The sequence below is a fragment of the Callionymus lyra genome, chromosome 8 (genome assembly GCF_982586985.1).
Source record: "Callionymus lyra chromosome 8, fCalLyr1.hap1.1, whole genome shotgun sequence".
Taxonomy (NCBI): Eukaryota; Metazoa; Chordata; class Actinopteri; order Syngnathiformes; family Callionymidae; genus Callionymus; species Callionymus lyra.
In genome coordinates, this window is record NC_141825.1 from 18,797,338 (window position 1) to 18,819,392 (window position 22,055).

The window sequence follows — 22,055 nt, forward strand, 5'->3', positions numbered from 1 at the left end:
CACATTCTAACGGTTATGCATTATGAGCTCTGAGAGGCCGAGCTTGGCTGCTGTACGTGTCCTCTCATTACACCGGGTGACCCGGGTCTGGCCTGTTAATGGCTTGTATTGCTGCTTCCTGCGCTTTCGTCTAGTGCGGGGGTTCATTGCCTACTCCTCGTAACCCACAGGGGGCCCCATCACATCAGGCAATTTAGCTGAATTCACTGCAAGCTCACGTCTTAATGCCACAATGCTTCTTCCGTCTGTAGTCTTTCCTCTTTTTATGTGCCCTGAGCTTGTGGTGAACTCTCACATCTGAACCACAGTTTAATGTTGTCAGAAGTGGGTGAAGTTTTAGCTCCGGTGTAAAGTAGAAAGACAGATAATGGGCTTTGCTCTCGGTGTGCTTCAGCCTCAGGCTCAAGACGCTTTATAAACTTCAAATGGCAACATTTGTACAACTCGAAATCTCAGAAAAAACTAAACAAATAGATGAGGATTCATTGTAGGGCAGGTGTTACAAACTTATTATATTTACCAAACTGTTTGTAACAGGAATTATGAATCTTATTCTACTAAAATACACATTGTAATGCTTCATAAGTATTGCTTTATGCAGTGATATACTGTATTTTTTATAATTTATTTCATTTTACATAAAATAAATACATTCCTGGATGATAATCATCCAGTATTTTATTCCTAGAGGATTAATATACCTTGATTATGTGTTTGTCCTCCTCTTTCCAAACAATTTCCTCTCCTTTAACATCCTTTTTACTGTTATTGGAACCACAGTATAATTGTTGACATCAATCATTTATGTTCATAAGATTATCAACACTGAGTCTCGTTCTGCTTGAGGTTTCTGCCGTGTAAAAGGTTTTGACACGTTGTGATTCACTCATTGTTGAGTTGGCGGGATACGTTTTCTTTTCTCCAATATAGTTTTACTCCAACTGTAGGGTGTCTTGAGATAACTTTGTTTTGATAAGACACTTTAAATAAAATTGAATTGAATTGAATTAAATCTTAAACACTGGCATCTTTACAGGAAATATTCTCAACAGAAAACTTTATTTACAAAGATTTGAGCCAACCAACCAGTGGGTCGCATTGAATGACTTGACGGGCCCGATTTGACCCCCTGGTCGAGTGTTTTAGGGCAAATGGTTCCCAACCTTTATTGTACAGCGGACCGGTTAAATGTCAGGATTATATTCACGGACCGACGTTAAATAGAAAATAGAGCTCAGAGCTGGCGTTATTCTGGATCAGATCACTGATATAAATTGGAGCCTGACCATGAATATCTCTGAAAACAAGAACCAGAATTTTAAAATGGATCCTGAAAGAAACTGGCAGCCAATAAGAGTTCTCCGACTAGAGCGGGTCAGAATTTTCGCTGCAGACAGAGTTTTATCTGAATTGCTGAAAAAAGTATCGCCAAGAATGTTGTGAAAGTTTTTGTTGTTTCTTTCAGTTTATAAATCTTATTGATTCTTGAATTTTATTATCGTTGTGGACAATGTTACACAATGGTGTTTTTTTAAGTAAAATACTAAAAGACGAAAAGTCACATGTGGTGTACGAACTATTTATCGGTTATTTATTATTATAATTATTATTATGATTATCAAATTGAATCCAATATTGTTTCATTGTGTTGTGTGAATAATTATTACTATATAATTCATCGATCTTAAATTATTCCTATTGTTATTACGACATCAATACATGAATACAATATTTAACTCAGAAATTACTTCTTTTCAGAAACATTATCTCTCAATAGTTTTATAATTAGTTTAACAAAATTAACTTATTTTGTTAAACTCTGAGAGGAACTACTTAAACCTTGTGTTGTATCAGGGTCAAGGTGACCCGGAGGCCAAAATATGTTTGAGGTGTCCCCTGATGACCTCCCTGAGTTCCAAAAATACATATGCAGTTGTGGAGGTTGTTCACCTTGACCCAGAGACAGCACAAGGAATACCACAAATACATTTGTTTTCATTAGACCCAGGGTTAAACACTGAGAGGACAAATAAAGTAACTTTTTCTTGTAGAACTAGAATGTCCTTTGTTGAAAATTACATTGTTGAAGACACTCTCAAGAAATGTACATTTGAAGACATAAAGTAGATAAACCTGTAAGAAAAAACGTTTCTTAATCTTCTAAAAAGAAAATGTGTGACTGAGCAGAGGTTTCGAAGGATCCACATGTAAACCATCGTCGAGGCGTGATCTGGTTAATGATATTCTGAGATGTTTTCTGCTCTGCTGAGAGAGCACTGTTGAGCCCGAGTCGCCCTGATCGGTGCTTATAAAGTCCTGCACCAAGTTTCCCTGCTAAACTGCTCATCCATTAACCGGACCACACACCTCAGATCTAATGTGCCGGGGGTCGTTTACGTGACAGCAGCTTGGACCTTCAGGGATCTCATCCTTGCCAGAGCCGAGGCCCGGAGCAGATTAGATCAAATCAATGTGAACCCTGTAATGTGGCCTGTAGTCCATCCGTCCACACAAGCAATACTGCAACAAATCCCAGAGTTTTTTTTTCCCGCAGCCCCCTTCAGAGCAGAGCTGTCTGCATCAGCGACCGTCTGATCGTCCTCCTGCTGCGCACCTGGAAGAAGCCGACTTCTGTAGTCGCCGCGAAAAACAGGCTTCATTACACTAATCACAGCTCTGGTAAAGTGAACGTTCCAAGTGGGGGCGTCATGTTTTTTTGTCGACTGAAACGGTGAGAATCGATAGAGGAATATTCGCCGACCTGACCGGCCTCAAGCTGAGCCTTTATAGAAGGCAACACAGCGTCTGATGGAGTGAGACTCACTTCAATCACCACGTGAAAGAACAATCACTTCAGAGAGAACGAGGACGGTCGGAGACGCTCGTTCTTCACATGATGATGGTTGCTTATTTAACCTTGGAACATTAGCTACTCGCCTGCACCAATCCATGGAATAGCAGTCGGGTTATATAACTTCCAACACTCTTCTCAAGTGTCAATATGACAATCCTGCGGGGAGAGATAATTACGCTCCTCGCTTCGGAAAAACGTCAACGGACGGGTCATCACCGAAGATGAACGCCGTCTCATTTAGAGGCTTTTTTTTTTTTTCCCATTTAACCAAACCTCATCTGCTCCTCTAGCTCGATACCATCGGTCCGTTAAATGGATGCACTTCGGCAAACTTTTCTAAGTGAGACTCGGGGAGAGTTTGGCATCAGATGCCTGACGAATGTGTTAAGAAGCTGCTGTCATGTATGTAGACGACGGTGTTGCTCCGTCTGGCGAGATGAGAGGTGAGAACAGATGAAACACTTCGGATTCACCATAGAGTGATTCTACCAAGAGAGTCCATGATGTTCAGTGACACTAAAGATTCACTCAAGTTCATTCATGGATGCTGAATTATTTTTTATACAGATGAAAACAAAGCATTTTAAAAACTATTTATAATTAATATTGTTGTGTTGTTTGTGTGTTTATTCTCAGCAGTGATAACGTGTTTTTTTTGTGTCTGATATATTCCGTGAACTCTCAACATTGTAAAAACGCATTAAAAATCTTTGTGAAGTAAGTACAGCGATGTAAATGTGTAAGTGTTGATGCATGTTTCAATATCGTTGTTTGTAAAAATCTACTCTTTTTGTGGATTTTGATCAAATCAACCGTCAATTCTCCCAAGTTCTTAAAGTCCCATATACAAAAAAAACAACAATATTATACACACAAATATATTAATCCAAAATTAAGCAATTGATTATTTCAAGTATGCATGTGATACCAGACTATTTAATATTTTTAAGTAATATTTCTTACAAATTATGATTTAGGTCCAACCGTTTTAAATACCAGATGTTTTCAAGAAAACAAGAAGGTTCCCAGATAATTTGACACAATTTATTTGATTATTGAATATAACTTTCAAACGCTACTACTTTAAAATCAAAATTTGGGAAATAACAAATCATCTGTCAAACTCAAAATTCAATTGGAAACATTTGTATAACAATGAAACATTCATGAGATTCACTACCAGTTTTCTTTTCTTTTCTGGTTCTTATTTTTCTATGCATGTTTCATAATGTAAATGTAATTAAAGAACCTTCTCCCATTTATTTTTCAAGTTAAGTAAGAAATTGAACCTCTTTAGTAAAACATCTTTTTCTATTTTATTCTTCAAGATTTTGCCAACTTTAAAAAGTTCATTTCCTTTTCATGACTTCAAAGAGAAGCAGAATTCGCTACCATGGCAACACCAACCGTATAATCTTGATATTTTGTGTCCTTTTTTGTAATTACATCTAATAATATCTGTTCGTATCCATAATTGTGGTAAATTGCTCCAGAGGAAGTTAGCACTTGGTAAACTTAAACTGCAGACTGTGCCTATGTAATTGCTCATTGAGATCCAATTGTGTAAAAAGTAACTTAATAAGCTAGTTGTGCAACATGTCTGCGCCTGAAATAGTTTTCATTCTTCTGAGGATGTACTTGTGCCATGTTGTGTTGTTGCCTCTAGTAGTCCAAAGTCAGGTCACACCTTCCACCTCAAATTAGCTCTTCTTGACATAAACACAACATATTCACTTGCATATAATTCCTTTGAAGTGACAGTTCACCCAAAACTTTTTCACTCTTTTTCTTGGATTGAGATTAATTTCAGTGAAATGTGTTCCTTATTAGAGTTATAGCCAAAAATGTTTGTTCATTTGAATTTAGCGACTGGAGCTCAGTTTTCTTCGCCTTCATCGTCGTCCAAAAATACACTTAAAAACGTATAAATACCTCTATACTTCTCGTCTGTAATGGCCGTCTTGACATTGAAACACATCGCAAGTGTCAGTGTGCAGACGAGGCAAAATTTATGATGGTGTTCTAGGACCTTCTGCTAAAAAACAACTTCAAATAAATACTTTTGAACGAAAAAAAATCAGAAATTGATTTTTTAAAGTGTCTTTTTGAATGAAGACAAAGACAACTGAGCTCTAAATAAAATGAACAAACATTTTTGTCTATAACTCTAACTGGAACAGATTACTCTGAAAATAATCCCAACACTTAGTCGACATGAGGGTGAGTAGAAAATGAAAATGAAACTTTCACTTTAAGAAAACCTTACATCGGCTGTTTAAAACTAAATCTGGCCACCAATTCATGTTATGTGGCCTTTGCATTTGTACAGCAATCTACAGAGATGAAAGGTCTTAAAATTCCATAATTAATCAGCAAACCTAAAACAATTAAAACATTGATGGAGATAGGAGGGACATCGCCTTTTCTTAAGAGGTGTAGTCAGTGTTGAAGGGGTAAGGTTTGGTGTTACACATTACACGGATATTTTGTGCTGAAATAAGCATTTAAAAAACAGCGAAGATGGATGTCATCCTTCATTTGTTCTATTGAGTTTGACCCTGTTTTAAAGGAATGTTAAAAAGTGATGCATCATCAAATCTGTGGCTCTTTTAAAAGTTTCCACAAAAAGTTAGGGATGGACAACACTAACCACATCCGATCCTGGAAACATGACCAGTAAGTAAGTTGGCAGAGTGACTTTGGTCGACTCCTGAATCCTGAGTTCATTGTCTGGTTTTGACGTTTGATGTTTTGGTGGATCAGCATAAACAGCCTAAAGTGTTCACATTAGCATCGAACTATTGAACTATTCAGAGCCGCTTGTCTAATGGATCACGGTACTTATTGAGAAAAATCTCTAAACTTAGGAAAATGATGTCGGAACATGATCTGGAGCTTGTAATCCATGCGTTTGTTTCTTCTCGTCTGGACTATTGTAACAGTTAGTTTTCATGTCTTAACAAGAAGGATCTGTCTCGTCTGCAGTTGATTCAGAACTCTGCAGCGAGAATTCTGACCCGCTCAAGTAGAAGAACTCACATTTCTCCGGTCCTTAAGACTCTTCACTGGCTTCCAGTTTCTTTCAGGATCAACTTTAAAATTCTGGTTCTTACTTTCAGATCTATTCATGGTCAGGCTCCTCCTTACATCACTGATCTGATCCAGCCTTACACCCCAGCTCGGGCTCTGATGTCTGTGGATCAGAATCTACTTATGGTTCCTCGCACACGGTTCAGGACCAGAGGAGAGAAATCTTTTCAGGCTGTTGCTCCTAAGCTTTGGAACGATCTTCCTCTCTCTTTGCGCTTGATGGATCTACTGACTCCTTTAAGAAACATCTTTTCTATTTGTTCAGGCTTTTCCTTGAATTTCTCAAACTCCTGTGTTGTTCTCAGTATTATCTTGATCTTTAAAGTAAGTACTTTTTTGAGTATTGTTTTGATTGTTTTGATTGTTTAAGCGCTTTGTGACCCTGGTCTCGAAAAGCGCTATATAAATAAATATTACTTACTTACTTACTTACTTACTTATTGCAAGAGTTTTACCGTCTATGACCCTCATGATGTTTGTCCTAGAAAACAGTATGTGGAGACGAAGTGATGGGTCTTGGCATTGTTTGACGTGGACACTCACATATATATGATTTCTAGCGAAACACTAGCAGACAGGTATAAATGAATATAGAATAATTTAATTATACCTCCAAAAATACATCAATAGGCCCTTTGATAAGATGAGAGAAGATGTTCCTTTATTTGTCCCACAGAGGAGAAATGTGTGTCGTCACAGTCACACACATTGAAAAGAAAAAAACTCAGAAAAATAACAAAATTATGATTATAATAACAATCAAGTAGATTGAGAAAAATACACAGTTTTTTTCAATTGTAAAAATTTAACTTTTACATTTCACACGCTTGTTTCTGAATACTGAAAACTGTTTTCCCTGTTTGTCCGTGGAAAAACCTTGGAAGTGTGTTTTATAAAGGTGTTTTTATATTTTGTACTTCTCTGTGACAATGATATGATGTCACATTTCCCATTTGGCCACTGTTTGTTTTCACATCATCAAATACTAAACATATTGATCATTGCTATAGTAGACTATATACAGTAGAAAAAGGGCTGAATAGATTTCCCTTTAAAGATGGAATGAATCCAAACAATCAGTGTCAATTTAGCGAAGTATTTCAATGTTGTAGCTATCGTTGTTTTGTCAGCAACACGTCCAGCAATTTTATTTCCTCTTTCTTTAGAATGACGGTAGATATTGTTGTTCAAGAATCAATGCAGGTACAGTAATAGAACGTATGTCACTTATCTCCAAGGTTACTAAATCAGGAATCAGTCAGGACATCTATAACACGTTATTATTTTCCTACTGTATTAACAAAGGTTACTATAGCAACCTTCACCTTAATAAACCATGATTATTTTCTATACACCATTTCTTTGTAACAACTTCATTGATTTCCCTTTTTCCATATCCAACATATCTCACTTTATTCCAGCACAGACACAAAAATCTGGGGTTTAACCACAGCTGAGGGTCAAGGTTTGTAACATAAACAGCCTAAAGAGTTCACATTAGCATCGAACTATTGAACTATTCAGAGCCGCTTGTCTAATGCATCACGGTACCTTTTGCAAGAGTTTGACCGTCCGTGACCCTGATGATGTTCGTCCTTCCTAGAAAACAGTACGACAAACATTGCCATGGCTTTTCAATAGAAGTGTATCATTCGCTCCATGTCTATCACGACCTCTCAAAAGGTATTTGATTTTTTCTCTCTCAGTCGGATGCCAAATCTGACACGCGTCGGTGCCGACTCGTCATAATCACTTCACCACTTCAGCTTTTGGGAAATCCTCAATTGATCCAGGCGTCAGTCACTGACCCGTCACGGCTCTTTCTCTTTAGAAAACATTCGTCTTATGTTCAGTCGTCCTCAATTCTCGACTCTAATGTCGAAACATTCTCAAGACGATGCTCGATTTGATTTGGCTCAAAGGTAACCGACACCTGCCTTTACTTCTACAGAATCACAATTATTACCTGAAAGATGAACATCATCCCCAATTTAGCGACATCGTGAGAATGTGGAGAAACATGGTTCCAGCCAGCTGTCGATGGACGGAACACCTGAAGGCTGACTGAGAAGGACGAGTGCACTGTGCAGAGGTGTCGCCTCATAAATGATTCATGTCAACGCCAAATCGGAAAAACACTCTTGTGTAAACAGAGATCAAGATAATACAGATCCGGGAGTGTCAGATGCGAGTGGGCCGCATGTTGATCCTCCATGTGTCATTTTCTTTGGGAAAAAAAGCCCTCCGGGTATGATATTGTCTGGTGAGTGATGGAACAAAGGTGTGTTTCCGACTTCGTTTATTTTCCGGGCGTGTTCGAAAGTGAAGCCGGAAAATGAGTGGAAAATATAAGAGGTTGGTGTTTCTACTGAAGGGTAGTAGAGCTTTTTAGAACTGATTTGAGGAATCGTCAATTTTGTTGTTGTTGCCTTTAGTATGTGTTGTATTTTATGGAACAGAATTACGGACACAAGGTGATTTACAGCGTTCATGTTTTCAAAAAGTATTAGTGGAAGAGATAATATAAGATTAAACTCAGAATACAACTGCATGAAAAACATGACATCGTTTTACAATAGAAATAATGCTTTTAGCCAGAAGTAACAAAATTCAACATGCAACTCCAGGAAAGGTTTCTACACGACACAGTTTTAATTTTTACGATGATGATGATGATGTAATGTTAATTCTTAATGGTGTTTTTTTCCGGTTGTAGTGTCAACAATATCCCCCAAAATACGGAAACATTAAAATGATTGAAACTTGTGTCACTTTAATTCCTTTAATTGTTGAATTGCTGGGATCTATTTTTCCTTAATCAACTACAGTCTTATTTCAACTGTATAGTGTCTTGAGATAACTTTGTTATGATAAGACACTTTAAATACAATTGAATTGAATTAAAATTGAATTGAATTTAACTTTCTTGACCTGACTACTCTAGGATTGAAAATAACGATTTAAAATCTTTACATTTTTGCAGTGTGTTGTGGGACTTGTAGTTTGAGTACTTCTTAATACTTTGACCATGTAAACTTACATCACTTATGGTGTGTCCCAATTTTGCACTTCTGAACTTACACTTAATATTTTGAGTACACAAGTGTGTTAACAATACGCAGTGTGTGAAAATGTAGTGCGCTATGCCCACTCAATTGACGCACTCAAACGGAGATAAATTTGAGTGTGTATCAATGGACACTTTCCACCCTCAACAGCCGCCATCTTAGTGACGTAGATGACGCTAAACGTAAGCTACGTCACTGACGACGCGTCTTCAGAGCAGATACCGGCGTAAATGTCTCGAGAAAACACTAATTTTACAAATTTTACATTAATTATGTTATACACACACACAAATATATTTACTAAGAATGTCTTTTTTTTAATTCAATCAGCTAAAGAAACTCACACAGTTATAAAGGATTTTAATGTAAGAACAGCATTTGGTGTTATTTATCGATTATCATCAGAATTCATGTATTTTTTGAAGGATTTGTCAGCTGCAGTGCTGGTGTTAAAAAAAAAATCAAAATAAACCAGAATGGCTTCCTACAACCTGTAGCTGTGATGTGCTTCAGTAGCTTATATTTTCTGACAAAAGCTATGAGCCCGTCCACATTTATTGGTCTGTTTTTTATTTTTAAATGTATTTAATCCCACGTCATACATTTTCATGTTGTTGTGCACCTTTCCCCTTTTTTAGAATAACAAAACAAAATAAATATATGAAACACAAATGCCTCCCACACCTCTGGGATGATGAAGCATCTGCTGCTGTGGTTAAATTTTGCATAGGGCCCCATAATGGCTTGGGTTGGTTTTAGGCCTTTGTGGTATTTATTTATTTAACTGGCAGTTGCATTCAACTCACTATTGTTTTTTTACTGCTAAGAAAAAAGGCAGGATAGAAAATAAATCAACTGATTAGGGAATATTACCAATAACCAGGATTTGAATTGGATTACACCAAAAGTGCTTTTGATGGATATTTCTGTGGAAAAATAAACAACTTTAATATTCTCTTACTAGCAGTACGTAGACTGAATCGATTTAATTCAGATTATTGTGAGGAAATCTCTAAGGGTAGAAACAGAAAAACATTAAATACTACGAAAACAATTCCATGTTGTATTGTTGTTTATACACATTTTATTCCCATTGGACTTAGCTGATGCTTTTCAGGTGGATTTAGATAGTGTTCTGCTATTTTTTACATATAGTCCAAATATTCCAACAGCTTCGAATGCATCGCAAATCAGACACCTGTTATCTCCAATTCATGGACTGCTAAAGGAAAGTATTGATTTATAGGAGTAGTTATCCTTTGTATTACTACATGCATGTATGTTTATTTTCCTTTTTTTAGTGTGCCAAAATTTGTTTATTTTTAACGTGGAATTTATTTAATATTACTTTTGAGTTTTTTCCTCTGTTATTATAGTCTAATTTGAATATTAAAAAGTAAGTAAGTAAGTAAGTAAGTAATATTTATTTATATAGAGCTTTTCCAGACCAGGGTCACAAAGCGCTTAAACAAACAAAACAATACTCAAAAAAGTATATACTTTAAAGATCAAGATAATACTGAGAACAACACAGGAGTTCCAGAAAATCAAGGAAAAGCCTGAACAAATAGAAACGTCTTAAGATGTTTCTTAAAGGAGTCAGTAGATCCATCAAGCGCAAAGAGAGAGGAAGATCGTTCCAAAGCTTAGGAGCAACAGCCTGAAAAGATTTCTCTCCTCTGGTCCTGAGTCGTGTGCGAGGAACCATAAGTAGATTCTGATCCACAGACCTCAGAGCCCGAGCTGGGGTGTAAGGCTGGATCAGATCAGTGATGTAAGGAGGAGCCTGACCATGAATAGATCTGAAAGTAAGAACCAGAATTTTAAAGTTGATCCTGAAAGAAACTGGAAGCCAGTGAAGAGTTTTAAGGATCGGAGAGATGTGAGTTCTTCTACTTGAGCACCCAGAAACTTGACTATATAACATGCAAAAACAGTATAAAGAATAATGTAAATAAATTACTTAAATTATTCAAAATAGCGATCAAAATAGTAGTTGAAAATAACAGTGATGCGACATGTGCTCAGAGTGTAAGAGAAAACTACCTGGAATAAATCACCTCACGACATACTCTTAGTCTCAAATCTTGTTTTTCCAGAACTTTTTGTCTCTTCCTCTCAGTCCCTCTCAGTGAACCCATCGCTTCAGCTTCGTGCATTTATCAGATGTGGACCATCATTATGCATGTACCATCTATCATCGGACACATGGACAGCTCTCAATTTCTAATCTCAGAAATCATTTTTTCTAACTGCATGCACTGACTGATCAGCATTTATTGTAGTGGAAAGTCTGAGTTACTATTGACACATTTGCAGCAGAATCTGCTCTGTTCGTACGGTCCTACCGCAGGTTTGCTCGGACCTTCAGTAACAGCCTTATAGGATTACAAAACTCAGGCTTTCAGACTGTGTTTGAATTTTCTAGACAGGACTTTTAACCCATAGTGTTATCTCTGGGTCAAAAAACAAGCCCGAAAACAAGTGTTTGCGGTATCCCTTGTGTTGCTCCTTTTCTAGCCACCGGGTCACCTTGACCCAGAGATAAAACAAGGGTTAAATGTTGAATGTTGTACTGTACATTTCTTATGATGCTGCCACATGTCTTATTGTAAAGAGTTGATTGTTAAAATATATATATTTTAGATATATATTTACAACATAATAGCTCTTACAAATCCATTGGAGTTTTTTGGGGGGCTTTTTCTGGCCCTTGAAAACATGTATTGCGGCCTGAATAACTTAACCAGGGAATGTAAGAAAAAAATAAAGTTTTGAAATAATTCAAAAAACTAAATTTTTCAGATGTCACTTTAGATTTTAATGAGAAAATCCAATGCGTTTAAGATAAAAGGCACAAAGTCAAGATACCAAGTGTCACAATTTTGTGCTAAACTAACCAAGTCTGGTTCTGCTTGCGGTTTCTGGATTTTTCCTGGTCACTGTTGCTCATTGTGATTCGCTGGGGGCTTTTTTATGTCTTATATAGTGCTGTTTATACTATCTAAATATAACTCTGATTGGTTTTTACACTTAAAAATTAAATGGAATTTATTTTAATTTCAAATTCTCTACTTGACTTTTCTTGTTTCTGAACTTTTCTCTAACTGTAATTCATCGCTTTATAGTTTATTTTAAAGTCATCGTAACGATCACTTTATCATTTATTTTAAAGTCCTCGACTAAGCTTTTAAAAAAAATATTATTACTATTTTTAGATGGACCACCTGATTTGTAAATGTTTCAGTAAAAGTAAACTGGAGGTTCTGTTTTGGTGTCATTATTGTGTTGCTAATATTGCTTTCTTTGACATGTGAGACTTTAAATTGGTCGTCACTTAAAATGAGTAAAAATATATATAAATCAACAGGGAATAACAAGACCCTCAAAGAAACAAAGAAGTCTATAAATAAATGATTAGTTGAAAGAATACTTTCAAGTTATGAACTATTCAGTACTCACCACCACATGTCTATTTGGATTGTATTACTATTTCATCAGTAATGTGGGCTTCAGTCTTTGTTTTGTTTCTTAATCTGCCATGTCTTGTGTCTCTGCCTGCAGGCTGCGAGAGCGACTTCTGGGGACCTCACTGCAGTAACCGCTGCCAGTGCCAGAACGGAGCGAAATGCAACCCCATCACAGGTGCCTGTGTCTGCACCGACGGCTACCAGGGCTGGCGCTGTGAAGAACCCTGCGAGTTTGGCTTCTATGGCAAGGCTTGTCAGTTTCCCTGCCAGTGTCTCAACGGCGCCACCTGCAACCACGAGACAGGAGAGTGTATCTGCGCGCCGGGCTACACCGGGGCTTTGTGAGTGCAGGACTTATCTTCTTTTTTTATGAGTCTGATTTTTTTTCTGTCCTCTCGATCCGGTGACGAACACAGGCTTTCTCACTCAGACTTGTGACTTGTGCGTTGACAGTTGTGGAGAGAGATGCCCCTTCGGTAGTCACGGCTCACAGTGTGAACAGCGTTGCCCGTGTCAGAATGGAGGAACCTGTCACCACATCACTGGAGATTGTTCCTGCCCTGCTGGTTGGACGGTAACTCTTCATGGCTATGATATGACTGACAAGAAAAAGCTGATTCTTTTTCTGCTAATGTTTCCCAAACTTGATTTAATTTGATAATTATCACAGACTGCAAAACAACCATAATTTCAACCATAATTGGCTGGTTGAGTTTCCCAGATTTTTCAAGCTACGGCCTTCTTAGGAACGCTCTTAAGAAGGCTTCGAAAGAAGGCTTCGAAAGAAGGAAGTGTTTCTCACACCGGCTCTTAGCTTGAGAAGATCTTTTACTAAGAAGGAAATGTAAGATGAAGCTAACTTACTCTTAACCGCCTTCTTAACAACAAAATTCTCAGTGTTAACGTCAGGGAAATGTATATTTAATGGAATTACACGTTTTCCAAATGCATCTGAATATATTAGTTTATAACACTACAACGATTAAACCGTTAAACATTAAACAACATTTGTGAGTTAATTAAGCCTTAAAAAAACATTGAACTATTGCAATTACCGACTGCATTAAACCAACATGAATGCATATAAGACAGGGACAGAAACACGTTCAACTTTTGTTGCACCTATAGTCATACATGACGATGCATTCAAGGATGTAGGAATTTTATAAAGACACAAGAAAACAAACTTTTCCACTGCCATAAATGGCCTTTTTATCAATAAGACACAAACACTTCAACAAATCTGTGGAATTTCAAGGGTATTAAGTAAACAGATGTCATTTAATTCCGAGAAGTTGCACCTTATGAATGCTAACGCCCACTTAGAGCTTCTTACAAGTCTTCTTCGGCTTGATCTTAAGGTTCTCCTAAGAGGGAAACTCTTTTGGGGAACACTTTAAGCGTTCCTTCGTAGTTAAACCCTCCTTAACCCTTTTGTGTTATCTCTCTGGCCTTTGGGTTACCTTGACCCTAATCTAGGAAACCAGGCCTTTGACAGTTTTAAAACATGCAGCACTAGTTTAGTTTCGATGAGTCATATTCTTTTATAAGGGACAAAAAACCGAAAAAAAGACAAAGACAAAGAAGAGCTTAAATATGATGGGGGGGGAACTAAAGTTGTAATTTAATTGATAATTAGTTTTATTTTATTCAAAAGATAATCATAAAAAGCTATGTACAAATTACTCTATTCATTTCAATCACATTTTAAATGTTCTTTTATATTTATGAATCCAAAAAAACTCAACAACAAATGTTTAAGTGTATTTAGATTTTCAATGAATCTAAATAATTGTTTCGTTTTTTTAATTGTATTAAATGTATTATTGTGTCAGATCTGATCTTTAAGAAAATAAGTCTTCATGAATTAACTACTACTACTACTATAACAACTATATGTGTTTGACTGGTTGGAACAAAAACCTACACCACCCTGGCCCTTTTCTGGACCAGTTTGACACCCCTGATGTAGATCAACACAAAAAAACACAAATGGTGAAGTTCAATTTTAGTAAAGTAATGCGATGATGAAAAAACACTTACTGTATTATGACTGTTTATATAATCACAGTGAATCGCCTCGTGTTAAACCACTAATTCAAATAGTTGTCCGAAACATTTCTATTTCGGTAGTTTAACTCTGACCTCACGTGGGCTGCATAATAATAATCATAACTTTTATTTGAGAGTTTGTTTCAGGACTTATAAACACAGTCAAAGAGCGAAGTATTTTGTGTGTTTTCAGGGCTTCGTTTGTGCACAACCGTGTCCCCTCGGCAAGTACGGAATCAACTGCAGCAAGGACTGCTCTTGTCGTAATGGCGGATTATGTGACCACATCAGTGGTCAGTGCCAATGCGCGGCGGGCTTCAGCGGGCGCAGGTACTCGAGCGCACACATCCTCCCTCTTGAACCTAATGAGAGTCAAAACCTGAAGAGAGGAATCGAATAAATGAACTGAATATTCCAGCAGTTGCGCAGCCTCGGCATCGGAATCCAAATTTTCTCCCCGTTATTTATTCCTTGCAAAGTTTCGGCTCTTCCACTTGAGAAGTAGGTCACAAATTCAATGATATTAGTATTCAATACAAAGGAATGTCTTCACGACACAACATATTTAACAGTCGTCCAATAACCTATTCTGTTTCTTGTTTTCCAAACCAGGTTTGGCTCTTCCTTTTAACAGAATTGTAATCTCACACACGAGAGGGGAAAAGCATTTATCAATGCCCATTAGTCTACTTGAAGGTGGGATGGAAGCAGCTAGATAGAGGTGTTTATGTTTAATTAATCTCGTACTTCATACCAATGAACGGACCAGGCTTCACCCCCCCCCCCCTCCGCCCGGGCATTGATCTCACCGTTAGCTTCATGCTGTTTAGATTCCGTTCATTAATTATAAGTAATGGACTTGTATTAAGGTCTTGTTGGAATCCACAGATCTTTTTAGTTTTGCGCGCCTGCCAGAGCGGCCCGGAGCAGCCGGGGTTTATTAGTTCAGCCAAAGCAATTGTCTCTAGGATGGAAACACTTCCACTTCCACGAGGCGCCGCTACTTTACTCTATTATTTTTTGGGGGGGTAAAATTGCCCTCGTTCATTTTCCTGGGCGGCGGGCAAATAAAGCTGTCAGAAATAATCGGGAATGGCGTTAGAATCCGTCCTCGTCTGTCGTGTATTATAACGCAATTGAAAGTACAGTCTTGTAATTCAAACTTGACGAATAACATGGCTCTTAACATAATTGAGCTGTTTATAATGACTTGGTGAGACTCAGGAAATGCAGCATCCAAATGAATTGTGGATTTTTTTTTTTCCTTCCTTTTTCCTACCAAAACTCGCTCTGACAGTTTTTATGCCTGTAGACAATTTTTCTAAACAATAAGTGCTGAATAGTTTCATCTGAAAGGTCATGCTCTAATAAGAATTCTATTTAGGATCGGGCTTTGTGTCATCAGTACTTCCAACTGATCTTGTTCCCTGGGCTCCATTTTATTATATATAATTATAAATAAACTGCGACATTTCAAGCACAATTGATCCTCTAACTAGCCCTTGTGTGGCCTCTGGGTCAAAGTGACCCAAAAGCCCCCCCAAAAAATGAGTTTGTTTTTGACGTCGGCAACACAAGTGATACCGATAAGACATTTGTCTTGGGGCTACTGGGTCACCTTGACCCTGAGATAAGACAAGGGCTAATTTTGTGAAATGTAAAGTTTACATCGAACATCTCAACTAACGCACATAAGGTGGTATGTTTTCTTTATCACTTGTTTATTCTTTATTTAAGTTTTGTTTTAGTAATTGGGCTTGGATTTCAATCTTCTATGTTCCTCAAAAGCCTAAAAAATGAAGCTATAAGGAAACACAAATATAGAGTAGAGAAGTAAATGGATAATATTTTAATTGTTGGTGATTTATTGATTTTTTATTTTGCACTTACACCAGCTGTAGATTTACATGGCTTAATCTTTGACACAAGCTCATGCTGCCTGCAGGTTCGACACTCCTGCCTTAGTTTTCTAAACTTGAACATTGTTTTACCGAACGGATATCGACGAGAGTGGGCGAGCCAGAGCGGCAACTTATAACTATTGCACGGTTTACCCCCAAAAAATCATTAGGAATGGTGTGAATTCTATTTCAAGAGTGTGAAGGTTTCATTATTTCACAAAATACGTTATTCTTGCTGACCTTGAGTTAGTTTCACCTAGTTTTTAGTTTATAGTTTAGATAATCTGATGATGCATTCAAAGGCGTAGGAATTTTATAACGACACAATAACGAAAACTTTTTCCACTGCAATGAAACATATAATACGTATAGACTTTTTTAACAACTACAGATAATGATACACTGTATAATTGTATCATGAATGATACAGTTGATCAACAGAGACAGTATTTCACATTAAATCTTCCCAAAGTCCCAAAAATGTCCCATGATTGGACTTTGGAAAATTCCTGGGTATGTCCTGAAGCATCCTCCCAGTTGTACATCTCCCAAGGGAAGACGTCCATGTGCTATACATGTCTTTTTATGTAACCGATAACAACTACAAATTCATACCTTAAAAATGAAATAACGATCTAAAGCACACTGTAAACTTGAATTGATCGGCCACCACAGATTCAGGCTTTGTGTTCCTGTTCTTAACTTAAGGGTTAAAAAAATATCTTTAATTAATAAGAACATTTTCAGGTAAATAGGAAAGTAAATAAATAAACTTTAAAGAGGCAAACGCAGGTAGTGGATGTTAAGAGAATTTAAAAAAAAAGGGTTTAAACAAAAAGGTATAAATTGCCAACTAATTAAAAGGCTATATAAAATATATAGTATTTATCATTGGTATTAACTAAGACTGAAGTTTAAACTTTACTCATTTTCTACTCTCCCTTTTGATGGGATTATTTTCCGAATTTTCCGCGTAAATTATAGGAAAAAAACGTTTGTTCATTCTTATTGAAGCTTCTTTTATTAAAGCTTCTGCCCAGGGAACCTCCAAAAAGACACTTAAAAACATCCAAATACCTCCATACTGCTCGTCTGTAACGTCCATCTTGTATTGAAGCCTAGACGAGAAGAATTGTTCAGGAAAAAATGAAACAAGTCCATATTTTATGCGCGTTTCTGGCAGACGTTGTAAGACTAACAGCGCTATAAACCGGAAGTACTCCGAAAATACACTCACTTCCAGTGTAGATAGTACTGTGTGCGCTCTGGAAGCTGGAATTTTGAGTGAACTGTAACTTAGTCGATCTGAATTTCTAAATTAGAAGAAAAAAAGGGAACGAAATCCAGTAGAAATTCAGGGTTACTAACCTTTAATGATCGGGTATTTTAGCCTCTGTGGTAAGACTATGAATAGCAAGATCACATGACTCTGTCCATCATGCTACTTTTATTCTACTTTGTTTCCACACAGCAATTTAAAACCCAGCGCCTGCTCTATAAATGTCCCGCAGGTGTCAGGATGACTGTCCGGTGGGCACCTATGGTCCTCAGTGCAACCACAAATGCGAGTGTCAGAACGGAGCCAAGTGTCACCACATCAACGGCGCTTGTCTGTGTGAGACGGGCTTTAAAGGACCTAATTGTCAGGAGAGGTTCTGTCCGCCGGGCCTCTACGGCCTCATCTGTGACAAGTACTGTCCCTGTAACACCAGCAACACCGTGAGGTGAGTGCGACCACGGCGACACGCCGCCTGATAATGTTCTGAAATCCACTCAGCGCCACATGTTTTTTTTTTTTTTCTTTCTCCGAGGTCAATTTCAGCTTCTTTTAGCCGTCATTGTGCAGTCGGAACACCTCCCAGCCGTGTCGCCCGGTTTAGCGTTTAATCACGACCTCCCCCCGCATTCATAGCTAATGCAATGTTAATGCGCTGGTTCTGGTTAGCGTTGGGCGCCGACTGTCATTACAGGATGAAGGAGAGAATAGACTCTTCATGTGGTCCACGCTCCTGGACACTTGGATGAATCGCTGTGTCTTCACGCTTTGACCCATCGTCTCAGAGTGGAAACTCTTTTCTCTCTTATTTCTGTTGTGATGCCATCTCTCGCTCTTGTTATGTTTTTAGCTGCCACCCACTCTCAGGCGAGTGCTCCTGCTCCGCGGGATGGACAGGGCTGTTCTGTAATGAGACCTGTCCGCCAGGATTCTTCGGGGAAGGATGCTCGCTGACTTGCAGCTGTATCAACGGAGCCGACTGCCACCCTGTCACCGGATCCTGCATCTGTGCCCCGGGGTTTATGGTGAGTGTCCCCCGCTTCCCTTGGTTTTCACTTTATTTACGCTCTGGATTACCGACAGCAGGTCAGCTCATTAAATGTGTCACCGGTTTATGGTTTGACTTATAAAAACCACTAACACAGCACCAAAAGATGTTTACACTAAATTGACCATTTGGGCACTTAATGAAACAATGGTGGGAGTAGGCTGCGACGCAGCGTGAAGGCTCACCATCAGAAGCAATGTGGGTTAAAGTGATAGTTCAAAATTCCAATTTCACTCATTTCTACACTACTCTCACCAATATATACTAGATGGACGTTACAGACATGCAGAACGGAGGTATTTGGATGTTTTTAAGTTTTTTTTGGATGAAGACCAAGACAACTGAGCTCCAGTCGCTACATTAAAATGAACATTTTTGTCTTTAACTCTACAAAGGAAGAGATTACTTAAAGGGCACCTAATGAGTCTCTTAAATTATTGTAGGACCTCTATTATACTCATCAGTATGTTTCTTTTGCACAAAACTCTCATTTAATAAAGATATTTAGATTAGAAAATAGGCTTAAGCCCCGCCCACTTAAAAATGCTCTGTTTTGGCTGAGACAAAATCTCGTCCAAGCAATGACGCCCACTCTGTTCTGATTGGTCAGAAAAACACGAGTTGCATTCAAGGACTCACTTAAATTTCTAATTCAGCCCTGAAACTCCCGTTTTGTACATTAAAAACTAATAATAAAAATAAGGTTTGCCTCTTAATGTACACATTACCAAAACACCTAAGGGCAGAAGTAACTCTCACCATGATTACATAAATATTTATTTTGTCTTGATTAACATGTAGGTTCTTAATTGATTAGTAAATGTTGTTGTAGTCTGTATAAATGAATGCTACAACAAACGATAATACAAGGGCGTGTTAAGGGCTTCTAGGGGAGGACATTTTTCCCAGACTGACATCAGAATAGGATCTCCAAACCATAATCTCTTTTTTTTAAATATTACATGTTAACTTGCATGTTAGTGGAGCACAGTTATTATGATGTTATTCTATGTTAATCTTTGTATCTTTTTCGTTTTATTTCCTTTGATGTACGTTCTTAATATTTGCACTTTGTCATCCCTTGCACTTTGTTCCTTTTTTGGGACTTTGTTCTTGTTATTGTTTTTATGAAGCTGCTGTGTACTGGAAACCCAATTTCCCGAAGGAGATCTCCAGAGGGATTAATGAAGTCCAATATTTAATATGTAATGATATTATTTTAAATTATAAGTTTTCTACTCACCCTGATGTCATGACTTCAACATTTGAAATACGTGAGTCAGGAGAGTTTGGTTTTCACAGTAGTTGCTCTTTAAGATGATTTCTATTAACAGAGCAATCTTATTGTCTGTTGTTGTTGTCCAAAAAGTGTGTAGATTGCCACAAAAATGCTGATAAGATGCATTATATTGGCCTTCGGTTCACTTTAATGAGGTTGATTGGTCATTAAAGGATACACTTCATCATTAATTAATTATATCGACATCTCTCATCTCTTAATATTAATGAAAAATATATGTATTAGCCTGAATAAGCATTACTAATATAATTTTGTCCCAACATCTGTTTCATAACAATGATCCACATATTCTTACTTTAACCTTCAACGTACAAAACATCATCTGTAGATTCATTAGTTAAAAATGTAGCATTAAGATGATGAAGCTCAACATGTAACAAAAGCTGCACAACAATATGTCGTTAAATCAATATCCACACACACAAAAAAACAACGTTGAAGTCTTGTTCAAGTTGGAGTCTTCGAGCTTTAGCCTTAAACACTAATTTCACTATCTAAAATTTCCCTTTTGAATGTATTCCCATTTATCAGTTCCTGGCAATTTGCATGACTGGTGGTTGACTCGACTGACAAGTGGGCGCCTTTTTTTTTTTTTTTTTAAGAGACGAGGTTCATGGAGGCTAGAGATCCCATTACTGACCTTGAACCGTTTTCATATTTGATGCTCTTTTCTGAGGTTTTTAAAATGAGTTCCGCCGTTACCCCGAGTTAATCGACCAATCATGACGATAGCAGACGACTTCATTGAAACGATAAGCGGGTTTAATTGCAGCAGTTTGGAACATACATTTATTTCAATCTCATCCTGTCAACTCTTATTTGTTTGTAAATACATGCTGGTGATTTACAAACACTGATGACAAAGATTATTATTTAAGTTGATGTCGTTAAGTGCTTTTGTTAATGTTGTCATTACTTTTATTTGTCTCTATTATATGTAGAATATTGTGGTTACTTGGATTTCTGTCATTATCACTTTTATTGTTGTTTGTTGTTGCTTTATTTCTTTTTTTAACCTTAAATCATGCTTCTTTAAAAACGTATTTAGAAAAAAAATCATGTATTTGATGAGGCAGATAACGGACACGACACGGACTCTGGGACTGACCCAAGTACTTTTGGAGTACACACCTCGACTGAGCCCAGGAGATGAACTGGCAGCGATCCAACTGCCAATGCTCAACCCAATTAACAGTCAATGGTGGTGGCAATCCGGCAACCCCATTGGTTTCCAAGCCAAGTCATTATCGTTTGTGAAACACCCCGCCCCCCAAACCCTCACCCCCACCAATCCCCCAAAATGAGGTAGAACCTTTTGCAGGGCCACCATTTGTCCTCAAGTTCACTAGAGAATAGAAGACTACATTCATAATCTTTCATTTTAAATTCTTTCCCTATGGCTCAGAACGGAAACTGTCCTTTAAGAAATTTCAAACAGGACAGATAAAGACATCATGGTTAATTGATTGTGTGCGTCTGTAACGCATCATAAAGCAAGTGGATCTTTTCCTGACGCAAAAATTGGCGTCTGGTACGTTGAGGAATACATATTATTTTTGTATTTTATTAGCTTGGTTGATTTTTAAATTGCTGTATGATTATCATGGTATCATCCGAAGTACCGGTTTAAACTTTCTGAAAGTGTTGCTGTTATGTTTTTAATCTTTCTTTGTTTATAAACAATATTATTCAAGAAAGTTATCTTTAAAATTGGCCTAATGATTGGATTTAGCTTCTTGTGGATCTGGGAAGTCTTTTAAGATTCTACCACTGATGCCGACTGACTCAAGAGAAAAAAAAAACAAAATATGTTTATATTACAAAATGAATAGAATCAAATCAAATGAAAATCATGGTACTTTATAGACGAGATATGTTTATTTCAGTTTTAACTGAATTTGTAGGTATTTTAATAGGGCTTAATAGATCACCAGTGAAGCAGTAGTTAACCCTTGTTTATCTCTGGGAAAACTAATGTATCTCGTGTTGCTTCTGG

At 37.4% G+C, this 22,055-nt stretch overlaps 1 protein-coding gene across 4 annotated transcripts in view; it reads left to right on the forward strand.

The window, feature by feature from the left end:
- Positions 1-22,055, forward strand: part of megf11 (multiple EGF-like-domains 11) — a 128,691-nt gene that overhangs the window by 56,731 nt on the left and 49,905 nt on the right. For all 4 annotated transcript variants that reach the window (XM_087796635.1, XM_087796636.1, XM_087796637.1 and 1 more), the window contains 5 exons: positions 12,577-12,823; positions 12,936-13,056; positions 14,728-14,864; positions 17,947-18,159; positions 18,562-18,736. In XM_087796635.1, the coding sequence (XP_087652761.1) occupies positions 12,577-12,823; positions 12,936-13,056; positions 14,728-14,864; positions 17,947-18,159; positions 18,562-18,736 (893 nt within the window). The remainder of the gene's footprint in view (positions 1-12,576; positions 12,824-12,935; positions 13,057-14,727; positions 14,865-17,946; positions 18,160-18,561; positions 18,737-22,055) is intronic.